We start from the raw sequence: 18,529 nt of genomic DNA, 5'->3' as shown, positions 1-18,529 counted from the left end.
CCAAATCCCTGCCCGTGGGCGAGCCCCGCGGGTAGCCACAGCCGGTGGGGCGAGGGCGAGCGGCTCCGCTGCGGGCGGGGAGGGGGCGCGGCGCGCCAGGCACCCTCCCGCTGAATCCCTGTCCGCCGGCTACGTTTCTCCGTTCTCCTCCCTGCCACCCCTCCCCTCCCCTGTTTACCTAAGCAGGTCAACACACATATTATATAGATATATTATTTTTTAAAAAAAAAAAACTTTTTTTTTTTTTTGTTTCGCTAAGGTTTCCAAGGTGCCGCACCAGCTGCCGCCGGCGTCCGGTCCGGCGATGGGAGCGCCGCCAGCCCCGGGGCAGCGCGGAGCTGCACCGACACGTTCCTCGACGCTTCTCCCATTTCTCTTGCGGTTTTTGGCGGCGCTGCCCGTCCCCACGCAGCTCGTGGGTCGTGTGTGTCCCAGTCGTCCCCCCCCCCCCCTTCCCCATCCCTCCCTCCCCATCCCTCCGCCGTCCCCTCCGCGCTGCCGGCCGGGGGGACGCGGGGCCCACCTGCCTGATGTCAACATCTCGGAGGGTGAGGCCGGGGGAGGAATGTGCCGCTCCCAGCCCGGCGCAGGTAATTAATCCCCGCGACTGACAGGTGGCAACAGGCGGCCTTTGGCTGCGGCTCCTGAGGAAAAGCGCTCGGAGGAAGGATTTTAATAGCTCCGTCAGCAGCGTTCGTGCGCGCCCGGCGAGGCGGGGACGGGGAGGGGGCAGCGGGGCTCAAGGGGAAAACGAAGTTTAAGTCTCCGCAAAGGCGGATGCCCTTGGGCGAATCGTTGCCCTTCCCCAAGGAGGAAAAGAGGGTGACATGGCTTTTCCTTTCCTAAATGTCTGCAAAGCGCTTGTGGGGCTGTGTCAGCATCCCCTCCTGCTCCCATCCTCACTGGCCGTCGCACGGTGGTTTCCCCTTCAAGCAGGGGATGCTCACAGATGGTCTCACCTGGTGTGGTGGGCTGTGAGTCTGGGGGTTGGACCTGTAGGTACATCAGGGCTGATGATCTCCGGACCAATCTGTTGTGCCCGTGACTTTAATGTCCACTACCTGCGCTAGCAGCAATCTGTCTGTGTTTCTCTGGAGCCTGGTGAGGTAGAAGACCTCAACTTGGAGCTGCAACAAGTCAGCTGGTAGGTGGTGGGGTTAAGGTTATACTGAGCCGACAGTTAAATCTGTCAGGAGGTGTCCATGTCCATATCAATCCTGGTAGAGCTCTTGGGCTTATCTGCTGGGTACAAGTCAGTTCCTAAGAGCGTGTGTGCATGTGTACACACTCTTATCTGGTGTCCTCCCCATACCCCCAACATTTTTTTGTGAATGAAAAGTTAAATCACTCTTCATCAAAGGAAAAACACTTAAAGTGCATGCATAAATCTCCATTTTTGGTTCTTAGTAGGGAACTTCCTTTCTTCCCACTGCCTTTTTTTCTCCTAAAGGAATAAGCCCTATGCAGGTGACTTTTCTATTTCTTTGCGACTTTGTTCTCATCTGCAAATTCTTTGGTGCAAGTTAATGCTGCATTCCCACTCTTCTAACCTGTTTTCTTTTTCTCCTTCATGGAATTAGTTTGATAGGGGAGAAAGCACAGCTAACTGACAGCTTTGAAAACGCCAAGTAAAATGAAGCTAGTGTTTAACTGAGTTGAACTAAAACGTGCCTTCTTGAAAGAAGTTTGCAAAAGATTTGAAAGACCTGTTGATCTGAGCAGAAGGCGCTCAAGGAGCTGCCACACCGTAAGCCAGGCTCTGGGATCACCTTCAAGTTGACATCTGTCAGCATTCGCAGAGATGGCTGAACCCTGCTCCTTTTAAAGACTTAGAGGCCGTAATCCCTGGGCTAGATCAAATGGGAAGACCGATATTAGAGGTAGATTCCCAAAGTAGTGCTTGGGGGATTTCGCTGCAGTAGAGTTTTGCAAGGGAATTGAATGCTCAGTGAGAAGCCATTGCAGCCTGTATTGCACCCAGCACTTACTTTCAGGGGACTTCTGTCCTTTCTAGCAAAAATTCTCCCTTTGAGAGGTGAAAAGTGGTGATTTTTCTCCTTTAAACCCTTTGTTGACACACCTTCTGGAGAAGGGGCTTGCTGAGAAATCAGACAGGTGTTGCCTGATGGTAGTTGGCGTGTGTGTATTGTGATACTGAATTACCAGCCAGGGTGCCAAGAGTGGGTAATACAGTATGTCTGCACAGGCAGGTGGGAAGGGCAGGACTGAAGGCACTGGAATGTTTTCTTCTTTCATTTTAAAACATATTATTAAGCAAAAAGCTAAATTCACTGTTGTTCTTAGCAATCTCTTGAAGTCTGCTTATTTGGGCATGACGCGCAGCACTTGAACCCCAAAGAAAAGTCGGAGCCAGAGCTCTTTCCTCTCCCTCTCGAACGGATAACACGTCACCAGGCTCCTCTCTTTTGTTTTAAATAACTTTCTGGTCCATACATCTGGTAGAAGTGGTGCTCACACTCCTCAGGCTGTTGGCGCAGTGTTTGTTCCTGCTGCTAGATCATGCCTACTGCCATCTCACTGAAGGACAGGTTTGTCGATTGGGTCAAGCTCACTTTTGGTATTTTTGCTCCTAATTGATTTAATTTTCCTACGCTAGCAAGTAAGAGAAGTGCATTGATTAATGGTCACGGTCTGGATTTCTGGGAATTGCTTGTCCCATAGCAAAACGGTGGGCATGGGGACTGTCACCTTCTGTGAGGTGGGGCGGTTTGGGGACTGCTAGGGAGAAGCACCTGTACTGAGAGGGGCGACCCTTGCTTGCAGGCACTGTCTGGATGCACAGACAACTCCTGCCTCAGGGTTGTTTTTTTTGTTGTTTTTGTTTTGTTTTGTTTTTTCTGATGCTTGTTTGCTTTGAAATCTAGATACAATATCCTGTCTTGCTCAGTGGGTATAGTGATTATCACCGATCCGGTACGAAGTCACCATGACCGAGTTGTTTGCATCTATTTATGCCAATAGATGGCTGGGCATCAGGTTACCCACGGTTGCAGCAAACTTGGCAGGGTGGGAAACTGAAGCCCCTTACTGTCTGACAGCAGGTACCCCGTGGACAGATTTACACCGGTGTTAAATGACCGATTACACACTCGCAGGCGGCTGTGCCTGGGGTAAATGTGAAACCGTGGCAGTTCGCCACGGCCCTGAGCCCTGCGTAGTGCCCATGAGGCTTGAACTGCTCTTGCAATCGGGTGACAAAAAGGTGGCGCAGCCCTCCTGCTGTCCTGTCTGTCTCTGAGCTGGGCGCTGCTGCTTGCGTCCCCATGCCCTGACTGTGTCCCAAAGCAGAGGTGGGATCCTGGTCACCCTCCTTCTCTGACATGCCAAGTTCAAAGTGTTGGCCAGAGCCGCGAGCTCTTGAGTCTGCCCTGTGTTTTGGGGACACGTATATATGTATATATTTCTTTGTTGCACAGGCTTGTTCATTATCACCCATTAGCCCTTGGATGTTTGATTTGTGTGAATTTAAGATCCTGGTCCCATGCCTTCCTTGCTGGTTGTAGTCTGTCAGTTGCAGTGCCAAAGGGTGGGCAAGGATCAGATCCCTTCCCCTGCTGGCAGAGGGGCCACGCTGTTTGGCTGGAGCCTCGGCATTCATGCTTATGTGTTGGGCATGTCTCCTGTCCTTCCGAAAGCAGTGATTTTTTTTTTTTTGTATTATTTTTTTTCCCTCCCTTCTTGTAACCTCGGCTTTCTGTCTTTGAAGATATCATACATAAAACTACAGCGAACACCAACGCTCCTGATCCGTGACCAAGGGGTGTGTATCTCCTTCCATTTGTTCAATTCTCCGAATGCCTGCAGACACCGGACACGTTGGCTCCTGGCGTGTGCTGTGCCCTCCCTGCGCCATCGCACTTCCATATTTATGCTTTCATTTTGGCCCACCGCCTTTGGGTGCCCAATTTCTTTACACTTCAATTATGCTTAGGCATCTAAGCGATTAGTTGGCTTTTTGAGACTTTTGAGGCTTTCTGTCCTTAAAACCTTCACAATGCTATTAGCAAACTGACATGTTAAGGGAAACAATGGTTTCTAAATTTTCTTCCTCTTTCAAATAGAAGTGATTCTTTTCCTGCCACTTGAGATGAAAAGACAACATAGTGAGCTCACCCTTACCTTCAGTAAGGAATTGCTTTTTAATTAAAAAACAATAAGGAATTTCAGGTTAAAAAGATGTACGATATAAATCACCACCGAGATCTGTTTCGCAACGTTTTTTTTTGTAATTGTTTGGCATGTTCCCCATTTCCGCGGGCTGGGTAAATCCTTTGTGGGTTTAATCTCTAGCCTGCAGGCACATAAAATACATTGCACAATTTGGCCTTTGCATTTTACAGAATTTTTTTCCTTCGCTTAAATACCTGTAGCATCTTCTTCGCCATATGGCAGGGTGGCGTTGAGTGAGGAGGGAAGGGACCGGCTTGGCTTAATTTTAATCCCCCTCTCCTTCCCGGTGTCTCTCTCCCAACTTTGTTTTTTCCTATGTTAGCAGAGTATATACTTTGAAATGCAAATAATCCCTGAATATTGCTAGCTAATCCTTCTGTTGCCACGTCACCCACCACCCACCCATGCATGCGCCAGCTCTTCCCATCCCAGCAGGGTGGATGTCCAATTTGTGTGCTCGACCTGTATGAACCTGCCAATGCTGTTTGAACAGTTGGGACTGTGGCTGTGTCGGCCACGGCTGCTAGAGATGTTTTTTGAGACAACAACAACAACAACCTTGAGGCTTTCACTTTTCTTTCTCTGCAAGGACCGAAGATATGGAAGCGGGGAAATGCCAGCAATTCCTGTGGGTTATGTGGTTAGAGTTACTGGGAGAGCTCCGCGTTTGCGAATGTGCAAGCACCAGGAGAAAACTGAATGCCTCTGGAGTGGGGTACTGGTGAAAACTGAGGTATTTTGGGACAACCTTGTGCAGCACAGGAGACTGGAGAGTCTCCTCCACAGGGGACGTCCAGAAAAATGGGTTAAGGTTACGTTGTGCTCAACTACATTAGAGTTTCCCTCTCATCTTAACATCTTAAAAGAGGAGGATCTAAATTAGCACAGTGAATAAAAGCATCTTGTTCTGCTCCAGGTGTTCACTGCCCACCCCAGGGCAGTCACAACCTCCCTTTTGGATGCAGCTCCTGGGTTGTGCTCTAAGTCCCATCACGGATATGGTCTTTGGGCTATTCGACTCTTCTGAGCTTTGAGATTTATTTATTTATTGTTATACTCTTCCCCTTTCTTCATGGACACAATACTTTGAGTTTAGAAGTGGGGACGTTGCCATGCAGAGGTATAAGATGCTTTTAAAAGATGACTGAAACATCAGATTTGGCATAACTCTCAAATTGGTCAGGGTCTCACTTTCCGATGTTGTTCGGTTCCGGGGTTCATGGTTTTTATTCCTTCCCTCTGCAAAAGTAGGAAGGCTTCTTACAAAACAGGATGAAACACTGTATGTGTGTGGTTTCCAGCGCTTCCAGGATTAGAGTGTTGTGAAAAGACTAGTGTCCGTTTTGTTAGGTGGGTAATGTGTGTCCCTTGGAAGAGGGGGTGTGTCCCCAAGAGAAGTAAAGACTGTATTTGTTCATGTAAAAGCCATGCTCTTTATGTGAAGGCTTTTGCCTTTGGGAAAACTAAGATGTAGATTTATACTCTGCTGTTCCAAAAGAGGTAAAGGTCTATGAGTTTTGCCGCTTGTCTGGAAGCGTGGCTGTTGTGTGAACAAATGCAATGTACCTGCAGTAGCTGGTGCATCCAGTTACATACGTAAACCCATGTGTATCCTTCGGGTATGCCTCCATCTCTAGCTGAACATCCTGACTCTCTCTTGCTCTTTTTCCCCATGTAGTATTCCACCGAACTGAAAAAGCTGTACTGCCAGATCGCCAAGACATGTCCTATCCAGATCAAAGTGATGACCCCACCGCCACAGGGAGCTGTCATCAGGGCGATGCCAGTCTACAAGAAAGCCGAACATGTCACTGAAGTGGTCAAACGCTGCCCGAACCACGAGCTGAGCCGGGAGTTCAACGAGGGTAAGGAGGGCAGTGCTTTGCTGGCAAGTCCCTCTCTGAAGCTTCTTGGCTGACGAGTGGCCGGTGCGGGGACTTGGCAGCAGCTTCACAGCAAACCCGCTGGAAGCAGACCTCCCCGCAACATCTTGTGCGGCTTTTTATTTCCTGTGCTTAGCAGGAAGCTTCATACTGTGCTTTAGCTGTCCCTCTGCAAGCACGTCCTTGGGAAGAAAGTACAAAAATAAACCTCACGCCCGCTCAGGTTGGATGGATGTCTGTCCCCATGGCAGGCAGTGCCCTTCTGGCAGCATTTCCCTGCTCTGCTTTTGCTCCCGCCATGAGAAGCAGCTGTTTTTGTGCTCAGGAATGAGCTTCCACGTCGCCGGGACGGGGATCTAGTAACAGGATGCAATATCATCTCCAGTCCTTAATCCACGCCTCAAAGACAGAGGGGCTGTTTATCTCTATCAGGATAAAGCTAAGTGCCAGCATCAACTGTAGGCCACCTTCCTGTACATTTAACGCTATCATTTATGTTCAGTATTAATGTTTTAATCTTTTACTTGCTTCTCCTCATGTTAGTGAAGTAGCAGCTGTTTTAGAAATGACCTGGGGTTTTCTGCAAGCTCATGGGCTGGGCTCCGTTTTCCCTTGGCTGCTTAAGTTCACATAAGTTCAGATGAGCATCTGTTTTATTCTACGTGCATTATTTATCTCCTACTGTAGAAAAAACCCGGTTGGTGTCAGTTAGCGGGATGTCTCAGGAGCCTGGATCCCTTTGCTGGTTACAATGCAGCCAGCTAGACAAGCCCAAAAATAACTAAGGACTTTGGAGTGTAAAATCAGAGCGGAGAGAGACGGTTCTTTGAAATAGTTTTTTGCGTTAGAAAGTGCTTTTCTGACAGAAGCAGAATTTTTGAGGGCTGACACCTGCTTCAGTGATGGAGTTTTAAGAAAGAAAAAACCCTAAAACTACAAATTCTTATTCTGAAATTATTATTTCTCTAGAAACACACTGTATTTTGAGTAAGAAATGAACAGTTCAAACACAAAACAAATTCTTTGCATGAACCTGTAACAGGCTTCTCTCCTCAGAATTTAGTTGTATGTTCTAGAAACACTGAAGAAAATTTGCAGGAAGGAAACTTTTTTAATTATTGGAAAGGGGCCTATAAACAAAAATCATGTTCCCCTCTGCTGCTGCTGTAAGCAAGTGTGATTTTTCGAGTTGATTAATTAAATGCATATTTCTCCCACTGCTTGAGTCTGTTCTAGCTACTTAGAATCAAGACTGATTCATGATTCTGAACTTGCTAGCAAGCGGGTTAGCAGTTGCTGGGGAAGAGAGTAGGGATTGAGACTTGAAGGAATTTGCTTTGTGTGCGTATTAGGGAGAGGAAAAGAAAGGCTTTCAGCTGGTGTGAAAAGCCACATGGAGTTATCTGCTTGAAGAGTTGCTGTGAGCTGCTATTCAGTTGATATTTGGGCTTGCATAGGCTGGGATCTTGAAGTCCATGTCCAAGTTTACTCACAACTGTCCAGCGTGAGCTTGAGAAAAGTCTGCATTGCCTTTCCTGTCTGTCCGTGGGAAGGAGGGATGCTTTAAGGGCTGGGAGACACATGTGTGCTCTGCTAGACCTCTGGGGCCTGTTGCGGGGCTTTCCCTTGGTGGAAGATCTTGCTGCCCTGTGTGTGAGCTTGCTTCACTCAGCAGTGTCTCTTGGGTTTTTTGCCTCTTTGCCCTTGCAGGACAGATTGCGCCTCCCAGCCACCTGATCAGGGTGGAAGGGAACAGCCATGCCCAGTACGTAGAAGACCCCATCACCGGGAGGCAGAGTGTGCTGGTCCCCTACGAGCCACCCCAGGTACGTTGTGAGCTCAGGGTGGTGGCATCCCGACACACAAAGGGGCGGTCGTTGTAACTCTAGTTGAAGGATTTGGGATCTTATGCTTTCCTCATCGTCACCACAATGAATCCCTTCTTCCTCTTTGTCAGAAATGGGGTTTTAAATACCCCTGTGGGAGTTCTTCATTTCTTTTAGGGAAACCTTGTGGTGGGGCCCATTTCATGCTAGTCTGATCATAGTATCACAGTATATCATAGTGTAGCCAAGGGAGTACAAGATGAGAGCCTGGAAAAAGCAGAGCTTTCTGTCCACCACCTCTCCTGCTCATCCCCTTTGTCTCAACCAGGTTGGTACGGAGTTCACGACAGTCTTGTACAACTTCATGTGTAACAGTAGCTGCGTGGGAGGGATGAACCGTCGCCCGATCCTCATCATCGTAACGCTGGAAACCAGAGAGTAAGTAGTGCATCACGAGTCCAACCCTTTGCTCGTGAAGTGACCTTCCGGTTCCTCTTCTCCTCAGGGCAACACTGCATGTCCTTAGGGACAGTTTGACGCGAGGGGCCATAGGATATTTTGAAATCTTTGCAGATCGGAATTGCCCAACACCTGGGTTATCCTGACTGGGAAATGGGGGGTTTGGGTCTGTTTGTGAACAATCTGGTGTGAAGCCAAGGGGTGCTGCTGGCCCGCATCTGAGCTGACGTTTCCTCTTTCACCTCTCTTCCCAGTGGGCAAGTCTTGGGCCGCCGGTGTTTCGAAGCCCGCATTTGCGCTTGCCCAGGCAGAGATCGCAAAGCAGACGAGGACAGCATCCGCAAGCAGCAAGTCTCCGACAGCACAAAGAATGGTGATGGTACGAAGCGCCGTAAGTAGCTGGCAGAGCTGGGCAGATCGTGCTGTCACTGGGCGCAGGTGCGACCCTGGCCCCTGTGCCGTGGGGACGGAGCGGTGCTGTGCATGGCCTTGGAGGCAGGAGGGCTTTAGATGTCTGTTATCCCAGGGTGAATCAGCCTGAGAAATGAACTGGTGCTCACAAAACAGCATTTGATAATCTGGGTTTGCGGGCTCCCTTGTGGCACTGCCTGGGTTAGATTAGCCCTGCCAGCAGTGGCTGGAGGGGGTGTTTATTTTCAAGGTATGTGGCTGGGGCTCTGTAACTGCTTTTGGAACTTCTACTGCTTGTTTGGGACTGTGCTGTCGTTCACTGCTCCTTCAAGACAGTGTCTCATGCTGTGGCATGTGTCTTCCAGCCACAAGGAACCTAGACTAAGACTGCACATAAACCCTGCTGTGTATTGGAGGGGCTGCGCCAAGCGGCCTCTCTCTGTGCTCCAAGGAGTGCAACGTACTCATCAGACATGCAAGATGTGGAAACCCAGCTTTGGTTTCCCACATGCGCTTAGTGACGGCACTAGGCTGAACAGCAAGGCAGCAGGTTTTAACAGGAGGCAGATTGGAGGCGAGCTTCATTTTTGCTGTGAATTCTGCATGTTCCCTGCCTGTTTTCTCTCCTTTGTGGATCACTGATCCACCAACAATTTACAAGCACTGTAATACCTCGTAGTACTCAAAGCTTGCAGTGTTTCCTGCGAAGAGCCAGTGCTCGTTCTAGGTACGGCTTGCTGCTGTTTTGCCATATATCCAGTGCTCCTTGGCTGATGTGTTTCTCCAAGAGATATAGCCACCCAACGTCTGCAAAGTCGTGCCTGCCTTATGGAGCCAGGAGCTGCAAGCACAGTTCTGGAGTGACTCAGGCAGAGACCCTTTCTGGGCACTGTGGACTTGAGCTGGCCATGCTCTTCATGTTTCTCCTTTGTATCTCTCTTTTTTTCTTTTTCTTCCTTTTTTCTTTTTTCTTTTTTTTTTTTTTGTTTTAATGGGATGCTTTTGGGGTTTCTCTTCCAGCTTTTCGACAAGGAACTCATGGTATACAGATGACATCTATCAAAAAAAGACGTTCCCCAGATGATGAGCTCTTATACTTACCGGTGAGTTCTCTCTGTCTTTGCATTTGCCCTATGTTTAGTACCTTCCTCAGTGCCTTAAGGCAAGTCAGCAGCTCACTTAAACCTCAGAGAGAACTGAGGATGGGGATGGGGTGTGCAATATATTTTTAAATCCCAAGAGCTATCTATTTTCCCTACATATTCCAAACAGAGAATATGGAAAAATCCTGTTATCTGCTGACTGAGAGTGGCTTGTGCAAGGCATATGAGAATATCCCAAGGGATCTATCTGTCATGGTGGAAACTGTTTTGGAGACGTAACTGCTTTCCTCCTCTGTCATTTCTGGGTCTGTGGCACTTGAGCTTTCTCTAGAGATAATGGGACTTGTCTTGCTGGCAAAGGTGGATGCTTCTCTGGCTTTTATGTGTATTACCATTGTAATGTAGTGATAGAAGTGAAATACACCATATTGAGTGTAGGACCAGAAAGGGCAAGAGGTATCTGTAACTGGCCATTTAGCTGCTTCCCCATGAGCCACATCTAGTTGGATAAATCACAAACCACGGCATGCTTAGAGGAGAAGGGAAATCCAAACCCAACACCCAAATTCAAGTACCCTTTTTTCCCCCAAGGCATGTAAGATTCATCACCAGATCTGCTTACATCTGAGGCAGGTAAAGACATTTTCTGTCTAACAGATTGGATCAGAATGTTGTTTTCAGTTGGCATAGATTAACATCGAGCCAGATGACAATCCCAAGACATTCATGAGCCGGCAGTGTCAGATTATCGCTCTTCAACATTATCTGCTGTACCTCTAGCACAAGGCTTAACAGTTTTATTGTGTATGCATAGTGTATGAACAGAGAATTTGCTCTGGTTGTTTACTTAACTTTATCGAAAACTCACTAAGGTGGCTGTCACTATAGATGCAGTCCTTTAAGACTTTTCTTCCCCCCACTTTCCTTTTCCCGTGATCCAGGTGAGGGGACGGGAGACGTATGAAATGCTACTGAAGATCAAAGAGTCCCTGGAACTAATGCAGTACCTTCCCCAGCACACGATTGAGACCTACCGGCAGCAGCAGCAGCAGCAGCACCAGCACTTGCTCCAGAAGCAGTGAGTATGAGCGTGCTTGCAGTGACCTGGGCAGTGAGGACGGTGGGGAAGGGGGAGAGAGGAGAGAGACACAGAAGAATTCTGCACAGTTGTTGGTAGGGATATGGTACTCAACCGAGGGCCAAGCACTCATAGAGTACTGCATTGGCAAAACCTTTCCCACTGCGTAGCTGCTTATTAACCCCCTGGGCAGAGCTGGTAGAAATTGATGCCAGGAGTTCAGCCAAAGCCAAGTTTCTGGACCAGAATTTAAGAGATCATGAGTTTGAGATTCAGATTTCATGACCTGTGCGATGGGACAAAGCAGTCTTCCTTCCCCAAGCGTTCATCCTGACTGCTTGTGAAGTCTCTCTCTAGTTTCTTGTCCGACGCAATTCACCTTGTGGCCTTGGAGGGTGAATGAGGACAGACTTAGCGCCTCATTTCTGACTTCCAGCCAGAGCCCAAGCCACAGCAAGACAGGGCTGTGGGAACGGTGTGCGTGCACGAGCTGGGGAGCGCAGGGTGGGTGTGATCTTCTCTCATTAGCTCCGTGGGAACAGCAGTGAACGTGGAGCCATCTCCACACCTTCTCCAGGGTGTCCACCTGAGCATCTTGCCAAGAGCATGTGAAGCCGGGACTGTGAGCACCAGCTTGGCTGAGCGCTGGGATCTCACTGCTGTGCATGTCTGGTGCTGTTGGAGGGCTGGTGTCTCAGTGGGCTGTAAATACTGCAGGTTCTTCAGCTATAAAAAGGGAAGCTGAAAGTTCAGGAGCAAGGATGAAACATGTAAGAATATTGCTTTGTGATCAGTAGGCACTTTGAAGAAAGACCCTACATGTGCATTTTTACAGTGGTTTTTAAAAACTGTACTTTGTTACTGACTCTCTACACTGTGCATGAGAAACTTTCCATCTGGGCAGACGTAGTCCCTGTCTGAACTCAGCTGGCAGGGCTGCACCAGGATTACTTTGGATGGTGCAAGTGGTAGGAGGATGGGGACAAGAAGGGCCAAATAAGTGTCTGGTTTCCTTTTTCCCCTCCGTTCCCAAAGCTTTACAGTTACAGAGACTGAGTCTGAGAATGACTTCCCAGACAGACCGTAAGCGGTGTCATTCATGGGCATTGCTTCACCTGCTGTATCGGGTGACAGAAAATAGCCACTTGGGCTGTAGGTAGCCGCCAGCGGTAGTGCTTAGGATCTCATGCGTTCCTGCTGGTAAGCTCACGCGTCAAGAGGCTGTGGGTATAACTCATTGCTCTGCAGAGGTTAGCACAAGGCCAAGGCACCACATAAGTCCCACTTGAGCCTGTAGGGATTTATTTCGGTGCCTTGGCCTTGTCTCAGGACTTCTGCAATACCACGGCTTTCTGCCAGATCTCTGCATGTGTTCAGATTTCGACCTGTGTGTTTTTAGTGTCAGCTGGAGTTTTGTGAAGGTGTGAAAAAAGCCTTGTGCCAAAATGGCTGAAGCATCCAGGGGCTCTGGTCTCTTTTTCGAGGCACTTAAAGTTCTCATTATTATTATTTATTTTTGTCAGTCATCTGTGCTGTTTGTATATACTATACCTTGTATTTACTAGCCCCTAGGCATTGCGGCCTTTGTGCGCTCAGCTGCATGTATTCAAAGCTCCATCTGAACTACAGCCATTTCAGTTGAGAAATGGTTTTGTAAGCAGAAATGGATGGCAGCAGATGACAGCTTTCACTTGGTGCTGACAGTTGCTTTGCCATAATTACTGTTTTCATTCTTCCTATATCAATAGGATGGCTTCCTGGCAACTGAGTTTGCCTTTTTGTTTGCCTATTTGTGTTACCTTTAAGACCAGCGTGTATGAGTCCAGCCATTTAATGTAATGAGACTTCTTTCAGCGTATCTCCTGGCGCTTGTCCAGTTATGTACTAGTTTTTCTTAGCTGCTGAGTGTGCTCAGATATTGGGGAGAAAGATTAAAAGCTTTTAAGGATGCCAGGAGTGGGGAGAAAAATAACTTTCAGTGTTTGTCCCGAGTTGCTGCAGTTGTCTCCACCGACAGCCTGCCATCAGGCAGGGTCCTCTCTAACCTAACAGCGTTAGCTTGTTAGGTGCAGTTGGGTTCTGATGCTTTTTCCTCAATAATCCAGGGTATGACTTAACTTTGGAAGGAATGTGTTGAGGGCAAAGGAGCATTTGGGCTGAAAAGTCTCATAAGTTGCATCCCAAAGAAGAATTGTAAAGGAGCTTCAGGTCTTGTGAAAATGGGGAGAGAAGACACTTTGTAGGAACTGGTTTGGGTAAGAGAGACCTTGTGTGTGAGCAGGTTGCTGGGAGATGTCCTGCCACTGCTTCCCCGTCAGGTTGGCCAAACTCAGCAGCACGGTGACTCCTTTGCGAGTCTATTCTGGCTTTAAAAGAAAATGCCTTTCACTTTATAAGTACAGAGGTACTTTCAAAACTCAGTCTTGGTTCATTTTCATTCAAAGTGTGTGTTAAAACTGGGAGCTAGGAAAGCACATATGGAGTGACCAGGTTAGAACGTGTAGGAAGCTGTAGGTCCTACCAGGGCTCTGTAGGGCCGGGGTGTTTGTGAGTTACCCTTGGCTTTTTCTTCTCAAAATGGAGCTGCATCCACATGTGCTCCACAGTCAAGCCTTGGTGGAAGAATTGCTTGATTTTTCAGTTTACTTTTACGAGCAATGGTTAATGTGAAAAGCCTCTAGGTGTGTGGGAAGAAGTTTCCCTTTCATTCCTATGGCATGGAAAGCTTCATCTTTTTTGAAGAGTAGGAAAAGCAAGGGAGGAGATTATAATGGTGAAAGGTAGTTTTAAAAACATGTATCTGTCATTTTGGAAAACAACTGTTTGCTCTTGTGCACATAGAGACCAGCGTTGCGTTTGGCAGGCCAGCAGATGCAACTGTCTTACTGTTCTGGAATAAAAAGGACAAATCTGGTCACAATCAGAAAGCTTTGTGTCCCACAAGATGACCAAAACACTGCAATGGTCCACGTTGTGCCAGACCACAGTCTTTCTCTGTCTCATCTCCTCTCTCTGTTTGCTCCTTTGTGCATGGTTTTCTCTTATTTACTGTTATGCCAAATACCTTCATGATCATAGGTGGGAAGGGGTTTTTGCTGCAGTTTCTATTCTTCTTTTTTCCCTGCCAAATCTTGGGGCCCATATTTGAACAGCAGCACGCACATTTATTTAGAAGACTTCCTTTTTGTGGTCTGCCACCATTTGTGTAAAACACGGATTTGCCAGAAGATACCTGCTGCCAGGTATACCAGAAGTGGCCTGTGCTTTGTTGGGGAAGGAAGGTTTCTTCGATGCTCTGCTGTGAAATACGTTTAGAATTAACACTCCCAGGGAGTAGCTGCGCAGTCTTTAAGTGTTTCACTGGAAAATACTTTTTCATATTCAGGAAAATTGCTTGTGATGAGTTTCACCCTGCTGAGCACTGTTTTCAGAACAGTCTTTATTTCAATTGGCCATAGCACAGAACCATAGAATAACTCGAGTTGCAAGGGACCCATAAGGATCATCAAGTCCAAGTCCCACGATTGAATGATTTTCCCAAGTCTTCCAATGGCTACCAAGAAGAGGGCTCTTATGTCTGAGAGGGATCTTATATCCCGGCAAACATTTCTCTCACATCAGCAGGGCTGCAGCTACCAACCCACTGTCTGCCCTTCAATCTAGTGAGCAGCACAGCTCATTATCCAAATGAGAAGGAATTAACCTTCTAAGTGAGGTATGACAAAGCCAAGCTATCCAGTGCCTGGAGTGCTCCAGTTGAGATGGGAGCCGCAAGGATCCCGACGCTTGCTATCACGGGGAGGGGGCTTGCAGAGAAGGTATTCTTCAGACTTCCACCTGGTTATTCTCATTTTTGGTGTGGATTTTTGCATGGTTTCGTTTGGTTTTGTAGTGCTGTGCTTGCATGCGTTGTGAACTCCAGGCACTTGGAGAGTGTTCTCCCTAGAGAACTGCCAAGATTAAAATAAGCAAGGAAGTGTGGGAGTAGGTATACAAAGACGTTCTGCATTTGCTTTGCTGGCTTTTAAGGTGCAGTGCCTTCTGCATCAGCTGCAGCCCAGGGACCCCTCGGCTTTAGTGCAGAGGGTCCTCTGGCTTTGAAAAGGGGAGTAGTTGAGATGTAATCTATATGGCCCTTTCACAGTAGGCTCTGTCTTCTCTCCCTACCGCCAGCTTCTGGTTTAAGTAATTGAAGTGGGCTCAACGGAAGCTGCTTTTCTCATTTTCCCCTTTGGCTGAGTGCGTTTTTTTCCTTTTACATTTGTCACTGGGAATAGTATCAGGGCACCATTTGCACCCCTGAGACGGGGACACAGAAATCGGATTTCTCTATCAGCTAGTTGTTTTCTCTTCCTGGCCAAGAACTCGCTTGTACCTGTGGCTTTCTAAATCTCCCTGCCACATGACCTCACTGTAGGTGCTAAGACATCTGCTCTTCCCCTCCTGTGATCATGAAGGTGGAAAGTGACTGTTTCTCTCTCGGTGGCTGGAGAAGGGTTCTCTACATTCATCTCTTTTCTTTTTCTCTGGTTCCTTCTCTACAGTCTCCTTTCAGCCTGCTTCAGGAGTGAACTCACGGACTCAAGGAGAGACTCTCCCAAACAGACCGATGCCATCCTAAAACATTCCAGCCCCCCAAACCCATCAGTATATCCATAAACCGAGCTGGTGGGATCACTTTGCCCAGCTGGCAGGACTAGGAACAGTGGGGCAAATATGCAGCCTGCTAGCAACAGAGTGAATAGTGAGAGTAATCTCCTGAAGGGACTCAAACTTTGCAAAAACAACAGACACTTCTACAGACCTCTTAGCTGTAGCCCATAGCATTGAGAGGTCAGGAACCACAATGTTGTCTGTCTTGGTGTAACGTTTTCTTCCTGTTTTTGTAACCTGTTAATACTCTTTCCTGTTAACTTCTGTATTTGTGAAACTTGGCAGGGTTTCTCTGAGCAGGTCTCAATTTTAAAATGCCTCTTGTCTTGTTTAAATTAAAAACTTGTTCATGGGCTGGGGCGGGGGGGATAGAAGGGGGTTGGGTGCGTTTAAACAGTCTGTGAGAGTCAGTTTGGCCTGTTTTAATGCTGGTCATGCAGTAATAGCACAAGTAGCTGAAGTATTTGTACTGCTGGACAGAGAGAGCTAATAATTATATGAATTGGCACTGGTAAGAAATCACTTTTTTCCCTGTAGAAATGCCCACTAATTTGGCATCATTTTTTTTTTTCCCCCCCCTCCCTTATTTCTAATCATAAAGGGTCTGATCTAAGACACATCTAAATTGTAAGGAAGACTGGGTGACTTTGACTTTGCAACAGCACCGCTGGCATTAATACAGTTTTGCTGAACTTAGAAAGGTGTCTCCTGACTCTGTGGGCTTGATCCAAGTGGTGGGACGAGCTGCACAAGGTGAACGTGAGGTTGGAGTCTTTCTGTGTAACGATGACCATGTGTGACCAGTGTCCCTGTCCCATTGCAGCTGAGCATGGAAAGGGTGGAGTGTCCAAAACTGCTCACTGCCCTACCTGCGTGAAGGGGTTTGTAGCTTGCAGACGTTTAGCAGTTATTAGATGTTGCTTTAGGGTATTCATCAACCCTACTACATTTTACCCCATCACTACAAACCTCACAGTTCAAAGGAAAGTGGTGCCAGCATATGTTGCAGTTGATTCAGCCAAGTGGCCTCAGGACATGCCCACCTTGTCTATTAATTCTGCAATCAGTGGCCTTTGCTTTTGCTTATGATGTCCATAAAGTGCGTCCTGGCTTAGCAATTCCTACACAGGAGACCGTTTCTCTTCAAGGACTTGTAAATCCTCCCACTGCTTGTATCAAAGTCTACCTCTGCAAGCTGTTTATGTGAGGCTTGACAAGGTGGATTTGAATCCTTTGGAAATGTCATCTTTAAGTGTTGCACCCAGACCAGCACAAAGAAGGAATGATCAACAGGCAAGTAACATGCCATGGAGTTAACCCAGCATTGTGGATGGTGTGGCACTACGTGTGGATACTGGCAATGAGGGAGGAACTGGTTGAGGGTGGGCATGATGCCTGCTGTGGCTCTCCCCACGTAGAGGTCAAACATCATTACATGAAGAACAGCCCCTAATGCTGGTAGAGAAGCATCCTTCAACCCACACTCTCAGGCAGTGACATCTCTCCTGAGGAGCCCTCAAATGTTTATGGCTGCGGGAAAAGGAATTGTGAGGAAGTTACTGAAGATACACCAGGAATGGCGCTCCCTGCGGGCTGGTGTCTGCCCAGGTCAGCAGTGGTTGGGGAGCAGAGCTCAGATGTAAATGCCAGTGATCAGCAACCCCTAGGAAACACAGCCTGGAGGCTGGATCAACACTGATGGGGGGGACCTCTGTGTCTGCAGCATAGTCGATGCTGGACTTATTTGGGTCAGGTGCGTACCCAGCTCTGACACGCTTCTGGTTAGGTGCAGCCTGAAGAGAAGGTGCCTCCCAAATGCAGAGCAGGCCTCCTGGCCACCCACCAAGGAACAAAGCCTGATGCAGTGGGAGAAGACTGTTATCTCTGAACATCACATAATCCGCTTCCAGGCAGCAGAGCTGTGATGTGAGCAGGTGATGACTTGTACTAACATCTCCTTTGAGAGCCATATCCCATCTCTGCATATCTCCTTCATTGTCTTAGTAAGACTTGTTCTACCATAAGAGTGGGGGGGAGGGCTGATGGAGAAGAGCCCCCAAAATTGTGATTAAATATAAATAATAACTAATTAAACACTGGCAGTGACTATTCTGTACACTTGCAGCTCCACCATCATTCCTTGTGTAAAGCTAGCCAAATCAAGTGCTTCTCCACTTTGCCTGGAAGCTCCAGGAAGCACTTCAAGATCACAAAGCAGATAACTTTTGCTCTGTGCCATTTTATTTGGGAGAAGAAAGGGAATAGCATTCCTTTCTCTGTGAGAGGTGGGGATCTGAACTGCCAATGTATCCCAGATGCAGGATTATGCTTCACGCTGTCAGTCTGTCCTTCCAATGAAGGTTTATTCTTGGATCTTGGTCTTGCCTGCTTGTGGATGGCAATACAAAAATACTGAGACAAGGACACACTAATCTGTATCTAGTGATCTGCTTCAGGGCCTGTCCACCAACAAGTTTGAGGAGGCAGCCCAGCAGAAGATACAAGGCATCCACAGCCTGCACTGGGAAATTCCAGCGCACACTCCAGTTCATCATCTGGTCTGACCTCTAGGAAATCTCTCATACCACGTTGGGCAATACAGCACCTGGGACTTTCACCAAACAAGAAAGTAAATTATTTGGATCCCACTGTCCTCCAGAAAGGCTTTCCAATTTGTCCTTCTTACATATAAGGATGATGATTGTGAAACTGGTCTTAATGGTAACTTGATTTGCTCTCCAGCTACAAGGTGGTTAACTTAGTGCGTTTTTATTTATTTATTTTTATCAAATAATCTGGAGCTGAAAGCAATTGGAATTTCTTCATAGCCTGTCCTCTGCAGATAAAAGAAGAAAACTTTTTCCCAGCTGTCTTTTGATTCCTGCTTTGTCACCTCTGGGGCTTCAGAAAAGTAAGCCTTCTCCT

General features: G+C 47.6%; 1 protein-coding gene across 5 annotated transcripts in view; it reads left to right on the top strand.

Annotated features, from left to right (window-relative positions):
- The window catches only part of TP63 (tumor protein p63), a 134,132-nt gene that overhangs the window by 104,877 nt on the left and 10,726 nt on the right, over positions 1-18,529 (top strand). For 3 of the 5 annotated variants that reach the window (XM_074592018.1, XM_074592016.1, XM_074592014.1), the window contains 6 exons: positions 5,870-6,056; positions 7,785-7,900; positions 8,229-8,338; positions 8,614-8,750; positions 9,791-9,873; positions 10,815-10,951. In XM_074592018.1, coding sequence (XP_074448119.1) covers positions 5,870-6,056; positions 7,785-7,900; positions 8,229-8,338; positions 8,614-8,750; positions 9,791-9,873; positions 10,815-10,951 — 770 coding nt within the window. Of the gene's footprint in view, positions 1-5,869; positions 6,057-7,784; positions 7,901-8,228; positions 8,339-8,613; positions 8,751-9,790; positions 9,874-10,814; positions 10,952-15,495; positions 16,628-18,529 lie in introns of those variants that run through there. The other 2 variants (XM_074592017.1, XM_074592015.1) reach the window with 2 other exon arrangements.

This window comes from Larus michahellis, chromosome 6 (genome assembly GCF_964199755.1).
Source record: "Larus michahellis chromosome 6, bLarMic1.1, whole genome shotgun sequence".
NCBI classification, from domain to species: domain Eukaryota; kingdom Metazoa; phylum Chordata; class Aves; order Charadriiformes; family Laridae; genus Larus; species Larus michahellis.
Note: the sequence above shows the minus strand (reverse complement) of the source record. Positions and strands in the feature narration are given on the sequence as shown.